Below are 15424 nucleotides of genomic sequence, written 5' to 3'. Positions count from 1 at the left end.
TTCGTTTCGCCAAGTACTCTTCGTTTCGCCCAGTACTCTTCGTTTCGCCAAGTACTTTTCGTTTCGCTAAGTTAGCACTTTTCGATTCGCTAAGTCCCTCCCGATTCGCTAAGTGCCTCCCGTTTCGCTAAGTGCCTCCCGTTTCGCTAAGTTAATCGTTTCCCTACTCATATACTACTACTACTAGAACATACAACATAAACATTAAACCTGAATTAACAACATACCAGTACCATAGTTCAATTAACAACATATATTACAACATAGTATCTATCAAGCTAAAGGTTCATATTGTTGAGATGATGAGTCATGCTGCTTAGATGATGAGTCATGTTGCTTAGATGATGAAGCTCGTGCAGTAGATGGTGCAGGCATAACTGCTTTGCATGTTGCCCTATTATGTCCAAGCCCACCACATGAGCTGCATCGTCTCGGGATCTTACGGACCTCACCCTGGGATGACCTACGCTTTGTTTGTGGTCTGCCTTTCTTAACCTTCACATTTGGTTTAAGACACGAACGTTGCTTGATATGTTCGGGAACATCCCAATTTTCTTCATCACCGGGAGGATAACATGTCTCGGCATATGAATTTATCCAACACTCAGTTGTGTAATACCTGTGTAACACAACAGAATTATTAATTGGTTAAACAGAATGAACACGTGAGCTAGATATTAATACCTTGAACAGAAGTCATAAGAAACCAAATTCCGACTACGGGCAGCAGCCATTGCATGCGTACAAGGAAGTCCCGAAACTTCGAATACTCTACAAGTGCAGTTCATGTCTTTCAAATTGACTTTGAAATGGGACTGATTGTCATGCACATAAAACTCGAATCGGTTAAGGGATTGGACTGTATAGAATCTGGCCTTCTCGAATCCCTCACGTAACACCTTCTCATAATTTGGAGATAAAACTTCTTCGTGATTAGACGCTCTTTCTCTTCTATCGTTAAACCATTGTTGTATTGTGAATCTTAAATACTCAGCCATTTCTGAAATGGGATACTTTCTGGCTTCCCTGCTCTGACTATTGAAACTCTCAGCATAATTGCTTGTCAGTTGATTGTATCGCTTACCGGGAAAAAATGCTCTACTCCATCTTGGGAACCCAATTTCTTCCAAATAGGCAGCAATCCGGTGATCTTTAACCTTGATTTTCTCAAACCAACGATTAAATTCGTGGACAGTGTATGCCCTTGAAGCCGAATCAAACTCCGCATGACACTTATCACTTTTGAATTTGGCCACAATATTCATCTTTATGTGATATGTGCACGCACCGTGGTCTGCTTCTGGGAAAACAGCACACAAGGCATTAGCGATGCTTGGGTGTCTGTCGGATACGAAGACGAGATCATCAACTAATCCAATTGCGTCTCTCAGTTTTTGCATGAAATAAGTCCAGGAGTTATTATTCTCTGAATCAACAACGCCGAATGCGACAGGATATAGTTGCTCATTCGCATCCAATGCAATAGCCACCAATAATTGACCACCCACCTTGTGCTTAAGAAAACTAGCATCAACACATAATACAGGACGGCAAAAGGATTTGAAACCCCTAATTGAGAGGCCTAGGGACATGAACATATACTTGAAGTGACCGAGCTCGTCTGTCTGTATGTCGGTTATGGTACCAGGATTACACTTCTCCAACATGTAAAGGTATGATGGCAGTATTCCATAAGAATCCTCTACCGTCCCTCGCACCGCTATTAAAGCATTTTCCCTTGCCCTCCATGCCTTATTATAAGTCAAAAATATCCCATAAGTTGTCTGCATGTCTTCAATTATTTTCTTAGGCAAGTGGTTATGATGATGGTCCATGTACTTGCTCTTCACGCACTGCCCAATAACCCATGCTGGTGTTTGCATTTTTTTCTTGGGCCTCGACAAAGTTGAGCATGAGTGTTGATGCTCAAATGTCCGGATCTCAAACATCTCAGAAAACTTACCTTTCACAGCCCGCAAACTCCACTTGCATGTCTCATCCAAACATTTGAGTTCCCAAAGATTTTTTCTTGACTTCTCCACTTTGAATTCAAAATGATTGGCCATCGCATATTTATATAGAGCAAGTTGAAGTTCTTTTTTATTTTCAAAGAACGAACCAACTTCCAATACGGTTTCACTAGTTAATGCCATCGCAAATGTGGGGTCTGGCGGTGATGTGTCTGTCGGGTCTGTCGATGGTGTACCCATTGAAGATCGTCTTGCACTAGATGGTGTACCCATTGATGATCTTCTTGCACTTGTTGGTGTACCATTTGATGCCTTTCTTGCACTAGTTGGTGTACCCAATGATGATCTTCTTGCACTTGGTTGTATAGGTATTGATGCTTTTTCACCACTATTAACATGCAAGTCCTGAGTAAGTGGGATGTGAGGCAAAGAGGTTTCTCCGGCTTCATTTTGACTTTCAACAAAGAATTCCAAGGGTACAACAGGTGGAACAAATTTCTGAGTAAGTTGTGGTGGTAGTATACTTTCTTGAGTTGGGTATGTAAGTAGTGGTATCTTTTCTTTAGTAAACGATGACTTCTCCACTACAGATACACACAATGGTGACACTGTTCGACCCAAAATCAAGCGTGATAGATATGTGTTCAAATCCCCATCATTATCAATAAAAACAGGTTTTGGATTTCTGATATTCGGAATATCATACTTCACTTGGAGCACTAAATCGTATGCTGATATCTGGAGATTAAGTCTATCGTAGAGTATATCAAGTAATTCAGCATAACGAGTATTTTGGGGTAGATCAAATGTTTTGATTGAAGATGCATCAAAATACAGTGTTCCATCAGCATCAAGTTTCCACTCTCCATTATAGAAAACGAAAACTTCAGCTGCAATATAAAAACATGATTTGATTTAGAGACGGATAATTAATACTTCGCGAATCGCTAAGAACTTAGCGAAACGGGAAGGCCTTCGCGAATCGTAAGGCACTTAGCGAAACGAGAAGTCCTTAGCGAATCGCTGGGCACTTAGCGAAACGGGAAGTAAACCCTAATCAATCTCAGAAAACGAACATCAATAAAACATGCTTCAAATAGACGTACCTATTGGAACAGTGCTCGTGCACGTCGTCGAGCTCATAGTGGATTTCGAACGAACTTCTCCGCCGAGATCTCCGACGAGATCGCCGCCGCCGCCGCCGGAGTTTAGAGAGAAGGAGGAGAAGAGCGGGAAGAGAGAGAAGGAGAAGAAAAAAATGAAAAAAAAGTACGGAGGTTATATTAAATAGTAAGGGCAATTTGGACATTTCACATGTCGTCACTTCGTGAAACGCTAAGTGACTTAGCGTTTCGCGACAAGGGCAAAATCGTCCAAAAAATAAAATCACCACGAGCGCAATAAAATTATCACTTTACCATCAGATCAAATAACCTCATCTTTGAGGTTATTTGATCAAATTTCCCCCCATATTTGGTAGGAATCTATAAAATATTTAAATAATCCATTTCAGTTATTTAAATAATAATTTTGGTTTAGTTTATAACAATTTTAATTATAATTTAAAATAATTAAAAAATATTAATATTTAATATAAAATATATACATTAATAAATTAATTAATTTAATTGATTAAGAGACCAAAGATAATTGAATTAAAAATTATTTAAATAACCAAATAAGTTACAAATAACTCTTTCAAATAAGATAGAAGAAAAGTAACATTTTTTATTAAATTTTTAATTTTGTATCAATCATATTATTCAATTTATTAAATAAAATATTAAGAAAAAAATATTTTATTATAATATTTCATCAAATTAATTAATTTTTCCAAAATTTATTTAAATAAAATTTCAATTTAATCAAATAAATCCAATTCAAATTAGTCCGAAAAATTTTGGTATTAAAAAATTAAAATAATTTGTATTTACATAGAACAAGATAACTTATAAAATAATAATATACATTGAAAATATAAGAAAACAATATAAAACAATTGAAAAATACAAATATCTGTGCATATATGTGTGTTTAATGTGTGTGAGAGAGAGTAAAGAATTGAGAGAGCTGACTAGCTAGTATATAGAGTAGGCTTCGTAGCCTTGTTTTTTGTCCCAATATATATATAAAACGACAGACCCACAAAACAAGAGAGTCACTATTCGACAAAATTTAGGTCTTGTTTGTTTTAACATGTTTTCCCTTTTTATTTTCTTTCTAAGACCTTGTTTCTTTAATATTGGCTTATTTCAGAACTTTATTGGCTTCTTTTTTAAAAAAATATTTATTTTTTTAATTTTTTTTAACTCATTAAATTACTGTTTAGATTATTTTTGGTGTTTAATTAGTTTATATTTAAATTTTATAAAAATATTTTGATTAATAAATTAAATGATTGAATAATAAAAGAAAAATGTAATAAATATATTTTTGATAAAAAAAAAATTAAACCTTAAATCTTGTTTATTAAAAATGATTAATTAATAAATATTTTTATATTTAATATTTAATTTTAATTAAAATAAAATAAATATATTATATTTGGTTCAGTAACTAATTTAATTATTAAAATAATAGTGATCTGTTAAATATATTTTTCAAACTATAAATATTCAAATCAAACTAGTTTTTTTTTTTTTATAAAGTACCTAAAAATTAGGGGTGATAGAGGATTGGGTCAATTTTTTTGATAAATTAAAATTGCACCATATTAACTATTATACTCAATAATCACCCTACATTTCACCATATTTCAAACAATTTGAACTAATTTAAAAACAGTTAAGTAAAAAAATCAAAATATTAGAATTTTAAATATTTTTTTATTAAATAAAAATGTTACACCAAGTTAGAATAGTTAAAAAAATAAAGTTAATCATATATAATTTGTTCGTTTATTTGAATAAACATTATATTCAACTTTACAATTTCTCGCCTTAACTCTATAAATAGGAAGAGCGGTACTTTACAAATAAGTGTAATTTTTTCTGACCGCTCGAAGGCTCATGCCAGATCGATCCTCTTTCATTAGATACAGGAATTTCGTTCGCTCACGTCTCGTGTGGTACCGCTGTCACCTGCATCAAGATCAAAGAGCTTATTCGATACCATCTTCATTACTTCCTTAAGAAATAAGTTATTAACGTTCAATCTAATCCTCTTTTCATTACACTCAATCAAAACTCTACATTGAGTCGTATAATTGAAGAATCTGATTTTTTTTGTTCAGATTTGTTCGATAGAATAGCTAGACTCACCTTAATTTAATGGTTAAAATCTTAATAAAGATATTTAAGTATCAACTATTAGTTGTAAACATATTTAAAAAAACAAATTAATCATAATTAATTGATTTAAAGCTTTAACAGTCACTATAACCACCAACTGAACTGTTTTAATGTGGTGAGTTTACTTACATCCTATATGAGAAAACTCAACTCTCCATTTCAGCATCATATTTAAGATTTTATTTTATTTGAGAAAGTTAATATCATACTCATGGTTGGAACTTGAAAACATTAATTATTTTAAACTTGAAAACATTAATTATTTTAAATACAACTTTTTCCACTTCAACAAGTTACAAAGACTATACAATAAAATATAACTAGATAAATAATTTAACAAAATTAATTGTTCAAATTAAACAAAATATAACAATAGAAAAAGAGTAAGTATATAGAAAAGTCCAACTAAAACAACAAAAAGAATTACACTAGAATAATATCTATTGTAATTAACACCAAAATATTGTAGGGGCCTTAGAATTGTATACCTAATTGTCATTTGCCTATAACCATGTGTGGTGCATTAAGGTAATTAAATAATTGACTCAACCAAACTTAGGGCTGTAGGTCCTTAGAAAGGACACTTGAAATTTGAATTGTGTTGTTGTAGTTCTTAATAGGGCAACCCATAATATAATATTATAAAATATATGAGTTAAGAATGATATTATTGTATATCTTACCAAGGGCATAACTTGATCAGTTTTGTTTATAAAATGACAAAATTTCAAACTTTAGTTATAATTTGTTTGAAATGTCTTTCCTCAAGGACAAAAATAAATATAATGATCCTATATTTGAAAAAAATAAAATAGAAAACGGTGAGAATATGTCCCCATTTGGGACTTATAAATTATCATCATCATTACAGTAGGGTCCATTACTGCATTATGAACCACTTTTTTGATGTGTTTTTTTTTTCTTCAAAATAAATTGTTTCATTTTTTGAAAAAAGAAGATGAATTATTTGGGTTTAAATAATTAAGTATTTGTATTTACTTATTAGTTTGAAAAAAAGAAGAAAACCAATTGGGTGCAGTAATCAATGCAGTAAAGTTTTTTTTACTGCGCTCAAGGCTGCAGTATGCTGATTTTCTATGATAAAAGGATTGGTTGTGGCAAAACCCATTTTTCTAGGACAGCCTTGTTAAGTCACTTTTATATTAACTTTTTTATTTAAAAAAAAATCAAATTATTAATTCAAATATTTATATATTTTTTTAAGAGTTGGTTCATATGGGTATTTGAATATTTTACTCAAAACTTAATTATTACATTTCTTTTTTTTCATTTATTCAATCATTATATTTATTAATTAAAATATCAAATTATTATTCAAATATTTTTATAATTTTATTATTAAATAAGATAAGGGTATTTAGATAATATATATTGAAAACCATTTTTTTCTTTTCAAATAATATCAAACTCGACTAAATTTCTAAATAAACTAGTTTTTATCAAAGAAAAAAAAACTCATCAAACTGACTCTAAGTAATGTTATGTAATAAATAAAAGGTCATAAGTTAGAATGAGAAGATTAAAGGCTCTTTTGATTCTATTTGTATTTTTTGCATTGAGCGGTTTTGCATAATAAGTCAATTGGGCAATAAATTTGTGTAACAAGTCAATCTAAAAATTATAATCAAACATATCTTGTTTTTAAAGATAGTTTCTTTTTTATACATTTCTCATCTAAAAAATAAACTAAATATTGTCAAATATATCTAATAATAAGCTGAATAAGTTAAAACAAATAAGTTGAATCAAACTTATCTAAGAAATTGTAAGATTTTTATCATTATGATGATAAGTATTAAATAATTAATTTTATCTAATTTTATCTGTATAAAATTTAAATTTTAAATATATAATAATAATAATTTATTAAATTAAAAATCCAAATAACCTATTTTTCATCTAACAAAATTATTTGAGACAAAATTCCAAAAAACCATCAAATAACCACCATGGAACAAACCCTAAAAATGGGGTGATAAATATATTTTTTCCACATTATCAAATAATCCTTAATAAATATTTGTAATGAAATAATTTATTGATTAAAAAATATGATGGGAGATGATGAGCATATAATAATAGGCCAGCTCAGCTAATCTAATCTAATCTAAGGTAATTAAATTGAAATTGGTTTTATGTATGGTATGATTAAATCTACTATTTCCCTAAATAAATAATAATAATAATAATAATAATGAATGAGATGAGATGAGCTAGTCCAACTCCCCTGTTCTCTCTCCTTTGAGTCAAAAGAAAAGAGCTTTTGATGCTGTCACATTACACTATTTAAAACCCTAATTCTCCTTCTTCCATTACTAATCAATCCTCCTCTCTCTCTTTAAAACAAGAGAGAAGAAGAAGTGGGGATTTCTGAAACTGGGTTATTAAAGGGTAGACAGACAGACAAACATACATACGGGTAGTGGTGGTGGTGGGTATTACTGAAGAGAGAGTATTATGGACTCTTACGAGGCAACTAAGATTGTCTTCTCCAGGATCCAATCTTTGGATCCAGACAATGCATCCAAGGCTATGGGTTACATTCTATGGCAAGACCAAGGCGAGAAGGAGATGATTCGTCTCGCCTTTGGCCCTGAAACCCTTTTGCTATCTGTAATCAATCAAGCCAAAACCCATCTCGGACTTCCCTCTACTATTTCCACTACACTTTCAACCCCTTCATCTCCTTCCCCTTTCAGTCCTATGTCCAATCAAGCCAGACCTTCTCATTTGCATCATTCTTCGCCCAGGATCGTTATTCCCAACAATGGGTATCATGTGAACCCGTCTTCTCCATCATCTCCTTGGTCCGTGTCTGGTTTCACAGATCACCGGAGCCCAAGTAGTCATTTGAGTCCTAGACCTGGTTCTTCTCTATCTTACGCTGCTGTTGTAAATGGAAGCACCGGTGCTGGTGGGTCCGGTTCGTTCTCTCCTCCTGCATCCGCTACTTCATTCCCACCGCAGTATTACAACAATAACAACAACAGCGGTGATCCTAACGGGGATTACGCCTCTCAAGTGCAAGAGCAACTCTCTTTCCTCGACGATTCTTCGTCTGGTAACGCTGATTTTGCAGATCCGATAATGAGTCCGAACGGTCGGAGCGATTCGGTTCCTTTCCCCTACGGAAGCTGCGGTGACAACCATCATCACCATCTCCACCGACGGAGCTGTTCTGTGAGTGACTCCTTTCTTGCTGGAGGGTTGTCGGAAGATGGTGGTGGCGCTGGGTTTGGTTGGAGACCGTGTATGTATTTTGCAAGAGGTTTCTGCAAAAATGGAAGTACTTGCAAGTTCATGCACGGAGGAGGAAGCGGTTTCGCCGATTCGCCAGATGGTTCTGATGTTGGGTCGCCGGGAAAACTCGATGGGCTCGATGAGTTTCTGAGGATGAAGGCTATTCAGCAGCAGAGATTCGCCGCTGCCTCTCAGTTGATGGCCGGAGGAGGACATTTCCCTTACACGAAAGGCATGATGAGCTTCATGAATGATTCTCCAAGGTACTACTAAAAAAGCCAAATCTTTCCTCTTTTGATATCTTCCCATTCCGATGGTTACGATTAATGCTTGGTTTCTAAACTTGGAATGGTTATCTATATGACCAGTTAAAGATGTGTTTAAGTAGATAAATCATTAATTGATGTGAACTGAGAATAGTGAAAACAAATACCCTACCCTTCGTTCTGATTTTGGGATCGAACTGCATTGTAGATCTGCAGCAGCAGCCGCAGCATTGATGATGGGGGACGATTTCTATAAATTTGGCAGATTTCGGTCTGAAAGACCCGATCTTTTTGCATTGGGTAGTTCTAATTCGAGTTCCAGGCAGATTTACCTAACATTTCCGGCTGATAGCACATTTAAGGAAGAAGATGTTTCTGCTTATTTTAGGTATAAATTGAATATCTTTGTTACTTAGATTTGATTAAATTGAATTTCTCTGTTGATTGGTTTTACCTTTTTAACTGTTTGAAGCAAGTTTGGACCAGTTCAAGATGTTAGGATACCATATCAGCAGAAGCGAATGTTTGGGTTTGTCACCTTCATTTACTCAGACACCGTGAAGTTGATTCTAGCTAAAGGCAATCCTCATTTTGTTTGCGATTCCCGTGTTCTAGTGAAGCCTTACAAGGAGAAGGGAAAGATTCCAGACAAGTAATTAATTTAACATTAAGTATTTTTTCTCATTAGCTGTGTCTGCCTTGTTCTCTTACCAATTAATTGTTTTTTACTACTGCTGGTTAGGAAGCAACATCCACTTGATAGGGAGTATCTTTCTGGGCTTGATCCTTTTGATCTTCCCATTGGTAAATGATTTTAATTTTTTAAATTTGAAAAATGATTGAAGATTTTGCTAAGTTGTGTCTTCCTCTCACTTTAGGACCTAGGATGCTCTGTGATCCTCAAGATATCTTGCTGAGAAGGAAATTGGAGCAGGCTGAATTGCAGCAGGCTATTGAAATTGAGGGAAGAAGGCTGAGGACTTTGCAACTTATGGACTTGCAAAATCATCATGGACATGGCCACGGTCATGGCCATCCGTTATTCCATCCCAATTTCACAGCTGGGCTCCCGAGTCCTCCTTCAATACTCCAAACACACCCAAATGTCAATCATTTCCAGTATGAAGATGATGATGGTGCTAATGAAGACAGTTCAGAAGGTTAATTAGTAGAAATTGGCTAGTAAATCTTTAAATTTGAACCTTGTGGCTGATATTGCTGCTTTTTTTTCAGGTGATAACAATAATGTAGTGAAGGAGAAACTATCCAACTATGATGAGGCACTTCCGGAAAGGTATTAAGTTGAGAATGATATAGATTTGATCTGGTGTTTGAGTCTAAATACGTTTTTTATCCTCAAAACAGCTTGGAGCACATACTTCCCGATAATCTGTTTACTTCTCCTACAAAAAAAGCAGCAGTAGGAAATTCTTCTGTGTTCTCGGTTGCTGGTGAGAAAGAAGGTGATGATGAAGTGAGAAATACTAACATATCTTCATCCCTCAACATGGGTTCTTCTATTAAGTCATGTTACTTCCAAATGCCTAGGTAAATATAAAATAAATTCCTCTCTTTCTCTCAAATCACACAATGAGACTGTTGTTCTTGTTGTTTACTGAATTGGTGGAGATGGGTTTGTGTTTGTTTTTGATAAGGTTTTCATCTGGGCAAGAAGCCATTGAAATGTAGGTTAAAGAAAGTGGGTAGCAAATAACAGCTAGCAGAGCATATGAATTCAGTTAGGAAGGTGAGTTGGTTACAAATTCTTGAAAATAAACATGATTTTGAGACTTTTGAAGTAAATTTCTGTGTTTTAATGCAGAATGTATTAGTAAAGCATATGATGATGATGAAGTAAAACAAGCCAGCAGGAAAAGGCCCCTCTAGCTGCTTGCTGTATGCTGTATGTATAGCAGATGTATACTACCTACCATCTCCAACAACAGTAGAAAAAGCAAAAAAAAAGAAGGAAAGATCTCATCTCTTGAAGAATATTATTATTATTATTATTATTGTCAGCATGAATACCATCACCCCACCATACTAGTTAACAAAAATACATAACTCAATACTTAAAAGAACAGAGAGACAAGACAGATGATGAACTAGTTAATTTCTTCTTCTTATGTTGCAGTAGTAATAGTAGTAGTAATAGTAGCTACTAGTGATGATGACTGATCTTAATTATTATATAATTAGAGTTGTAACTCTAATGTTAAATAATAATATTCTACTTAAAGAAGAAAGATGAATGGAATGGCATCTTTTTCCCTTTTTCATATAATATATGCTTATAATTTGGTGGTAATGTTGATGATGAATAATAATATCCTGACAGAGAGAAAGAGGAATAAAAGGAGGGGTTGTGTGATCTTTGGGGATGATTAAAGGCTACTTACTTTAGAAGGAGACACTGTTTTGTCTCAATTATAATAGATTGGATTGGTTTTCTACTTTTTCTTTTAGACATGAAAAGGGCCCTCAGTAGGGGCCACAAAGGGTGGAAGAAGGTCAGTCAGTGAGTCAGTCACATGGGGAGTGCTGCTGCTGCTGCTCATTTGAATTTGGTTTTGAATTTGAATTTGAATCTCCAAACAAATACAAACTCTCCTATCACTTTCAACCCTTTGATAATAATGCTACTGACCGACCGACTACAAATGGGTTTTTGGCCTTTTCTTTTATGTCTTCTTTCTTCTGCAGCTGTTGTTGCAGCAGCAGCCCCCCCACCATCACCCACAATACCCTTCTTTATGCCCATATAAATATATATATATATATCATCATGTCATTATTATATTATTATTATTGCTCATCTGAAAGGGTGGAGATTACCATTTTTAATGCCTTTTATTTGCCACAATCCAAATACAGATCATACTTTAGTGTTGTTGATTTTTTTTTCATCATATGTTGTTATTCTGATTCTAGCTCGTGTTGATTTGTAATCAATGAACCTTCGGAGAAAGTGAGAGAACATGTCTGATGTCTGTTGTTTGTGGTCTTCCATGTGCTTGCTTTGTTGCTGCATGCACTTTCTTCCACTCTTTCATGTACTCCATAATGCTTCCAATCCCCAACATTTTTGCAGGGTCCACAAACTACATTAATAATAATAAAAAAAAAGTTCAAGGACTAGTTTGATTCAGCTTATTCAACTGTTTGATTCAGTCATGTTTGATTGATACTTTGGCTAAAATTCCTAATATGATTAAGGTTATTGCCACATGCATGCTTGTGTATGATTATTTATAAAGGATGAAAAGAAGAATGGGTGCATGATTGAGATATTCACAAGAGGAAAACATACAGAAAAGTTACTTTTAGGATGATAGACTATTGATAGAAAATGATTTTCATCATTTTCAAATGCCCCCCAACTCCAAAGTGGGTAATATATGATTAAAGGCCCCCCTTTATAGGTTAAATTGCACCCCCTCCACCCATGTTAACATAAATATATATACAAGATTTTGATGTAATCATAACACCTACTGGCCTAGTTAGGTCTTAGGCAAATTTAGTCATGGTGATGCTCATTAATTTCTTGGTCAATTTTACACATTCCATCAATGTCTCAAACTACTTTTGGAATAGTTAGGCCTACTTTGATTCATTCCAATTTGCTCTTTGGTATTGAGGAATTTTGAGGCACCTCAATTTACAACTTTAATATACTCTTGTATATTTTAAGTGTTGGGTGTTAGTATAGCTAGAATGTTTGTTCAAACTCTTTGAAAACCTGAATCATGTGAATGATTAGAAACCTAATATCGATCACATCTCTATCTTATTCAATTAGAACTCGACTTCGGATATGCTGTTTCCTTGGCTGTACCACCTTCAATATTCTTCACAATCATTTTTTAAACCTTAGATCCGGAGCCTAGAACTCGTCTTACATATGATGGGTGAGTCCGAAGTAGCTAAATGTGGTGGTGCAATATATTCCAGTGATATCAAATATATGTCATTCTTATTCTTTTATATACTGGAAAATATTTGAACACATAAGAGTAGTTCAGAGTGATAAGATTCTTATTTAAGAGGTTTCAGATTCGATTCTTACAATGATGTCGAGACTAACCATTGTCCCGATAAAGAAAGCCCGAGATGGAGGGCAAGTTCAATCATCAATCAAATGGTTATTCAGTCGCTTATAGCAGTAACGATAACTACACTCGAAAAGGAGCGGGAAGATGACCTTACAAAGAAGATGCAGAATCTAAGCTCCTGATGTTCTAATCTCTCGGATCGAACAGGATTTAGATCTTGATTTAATATGATGTTGTTGTCTTTTCCATTTATTCTTAGTGGTTTTTTTTTGTTATCTTGAATTTGTTTTGAATTTTTCAGATAATTTATGATATAAAATGTTATAAATTGAATCAAATTGTTTTAACCATTTTTTCTGCTGAAAAAAAATTCAGTAAAATTATTTCACCTTTCAAATAAAAATGATTATAAAAAGTTTAAAAAATGTTTATATTGCAGTTACTTATTCCAGTCTTTCAGCATAACCTAAGACATATTTTATTATTAGTGTTTTTGAAATTGTGAAACGCTACAAGTTCATTGTAACCATTGAGTTACAATAAATTGGCTCTATAATAGTATATATTTTAATATTGATTTTTTATGATAACAAGTTTCATATTAAACCTGATTAATTTTTTTATGATAATGATTGTAATTATAAAATTCAATATATTAAGAAATTAAAATAATAATAATAATAAAATCTTAATATTTTTAATTTGAAGAAATATTTAAGGTACTAAAGTTATCTAAAGCGTTGCTAATAAATACCGGATCTAAAATAATAGAACGTCGCTAATACTAGGGGTGAGCATTCGGTGGTTTAATCCGAAATCCAATCAAATCCGAATTCTAAATACTAATTCGGATTGGATATTTCGGATTGGTCTGAGATCGGATCGGATTGAGTTCGGATTGAATTAAATCGAATTGGATTAGGATTATCCAAACCATCTAAATAAAAATATACTTTTTAATTAATTTTCTTTAAATTAAATTTAATCTCAATATAATATATATTTTATTTATCATCACTTTACAACAATATTTATTTTTATTTTTATTTTTTTTATTATATTTATTATTATTATTTTTATTTTTTTTTCAGATTCAAATTTAATAATAATAAAAAATTCGAATTTAAAAAAAATTAAAAAAAAAAAATTTAAAAAAAATTGTTAACTAATTTAAAGCTGATATATATAAATATTTTTTAGTTTGAATTATCCAAACAATTTTCAATCTAATCCGTATCTGATCCGTATTAATTAGTAAAATGATTTGAATTACGGATTGGATAAACTTAGTTTGGATTTAATACGGATCGGACAAAACAGATTGGTTTACTCATTTGCTCACCCCTTAACTAATACTAAAAACTGATGGATAATAGTACAAAAGTCGTTAATGCTGAAAAGATTAAATAAATAGTATAATGATAGGTAAATAATAAAACAAGCTTCTTAAATTAGAAAACAAAATGTAATAAGCGGTAGAAAATGACCAATACAAAGCGCATAAATATTCTTTCCGTCGCTAATTATCTTTAGCGTCGATATATATTTGCAACTCAAAAAAAGAGCATGAAAGGCCCACCTTTTATTTTCTAAAATTATCACGATCCACCTCAAATGATGGCGTTTAAAGTGAGAATAATATGTGACCCACCATTCTTCTCACTTGAACTATCCTAACAGATATACGAGACTTTTTTCATTAGTAGAATTTTATTTCATTAGTAGAATTTTATTTGCTTTTGCTTCTAATTAGTAGAACTAGTGACATTTAGCTCTCACGTATGTAAAAGGATGTGTGAGCAGGTTCAGAGTTCCCAATCTACTCGACATGTCGATGACTTCTTACATTACAATACGAAATTTATTGATCTGACTCTTGAGTTGAACCGTTGAAGAGTAAGTATTCCTTTTTATTTCTCATCAAACGAATGCTATATTGTTTTTGAAATCCTAGCTATTCTTAGCCTGATATTGGAAAATCTCATAGTTATTATTCAAACAAGCATGAAACGTATGCTTGGATATTCGTCCATAGGTCAAATCGGATATGTAATTATTGGGAATAATTGTTGAAACATAAGCTCACTTTGGAACATAACATGTATTTAGTGGGTGATGCGAAATCAATCATTATTTACTAGAATGTTTGGTTGGTTTGAGTGAATGTATTCATATCCCGATCATCTTGTAAAATATTTAGTTTGAAAGGAACCGCAAAACGTTCAGTGATTATGTTCGACCGATACGTTTACTCCAAAACACTATCATTACTACAATTACAAATATTGTCTCATTAGAAAAACCAGTGGAAACGGACGAGAAACTCATTGATCTTATTGAGAACATTCGAACTCGTTAACAATCGTTTTTGTTGCTTGTCGGAGAACATTTATTCTTGTTACTTTTTTTCATTGGTTATCCATCGTTTTGTTTCAATGTGCTTGGAGTTATTTAATCCATTTTTTTTGTTTTTAAGTTTAAACACCTCTCATTTATATTATTTAATGTGAATTTAAAATAATATATATATCTCGAACACATCTGTAAGCACTAAAATTTTACATGTCGAATTTATAAATTTT

The 15424-nt window shown here is 32.7% G+C and overlaps 1 protein-coding gene across 2 annotated transcripts; it reads left to right on the top strand.

Moving 5' to 3' along the window:
* Window positions 1-7562: 7562 nt before the first annotated feature.
* Window positions 7563-11075, top strand: LOC124921257 (zinc finger CCCH domain-containing protein 46-like). Of its 2 annotated transcripts, none has more exons than XM_047461887.1 (8): window positions 7563-8784; window positions 8996-9175; window positions 9260-9439; window positions 9530-9591; window positions 9666-9947; window positions 10021-10335; window positions 10463-10534; window positions 10610-11075. In XM_047461887.1, the coding sequence occupies exons 1-6, from the start codon at window positions 7739-7741 to the stop codon at window positions 10086-10088; spliced, it is 1818 nt and encodes a 605-aa protein (XP_047317843.1). In that variant the 5' UTR covers window positions 7563-7738; the 3' UTR covers window positions 10089-10335; window positions 10463-10534; window positions 10610-11075. The 2 variants fall into 2 exon arrangements, with proteins under 2 accessions (XP_047317843.1, XP_047317842.1); XM_047461886.1 differs by having other exon boundaries at window positions 10443-10534.
* Window positions 11076-15424: the final 4349 nt, after the last annotated feature.

Source organism: Impatiens glandulifera, chromosome 1 (genome assembly GCF_907164915.1).
Source record: "Impatiens glandulifera chromosome 1, dImpGla2.1, whole genome shotgun sequence".
NCBI classification, from domain to species: domain Eukaryota; kingdom Viridiplantae; phylum Streptophyta; class Magnoliopsida; order Ericales; family Balsaminaceae; genus Impatiens; species Impatiens glandulifera.
Note: the sequence above shows the minus strand (reverse complement) of the source record. Positions and strands in the feature narration are given on the sequence as shown.

Excerpts from the sequence above, each read along its gene's own strand:
- LOC124921257 (XM_047461887.1), top strand. The coding sequence starts at position 7,739 with ATGGACTCTTACGAGGCAACTAAGATTGTCTTCTCCAGGATCCAATCT. Across the intron at positions 9,176-9,259 it reads GATGTTTCTGCTTATTTTAG|CAAGTTTGGACCAGTTCAAG; the intron begins GTATAAATTGAA and ends AACTGTTTGAAG. Across the intron at positions 9,592-9,665 it reads TCCTTTTGATCTTCCCATTG|GACCTAGGATGCTCTGTGAT; the intron begins GTAAATGATTTT and ends CTCTCACTTTAG.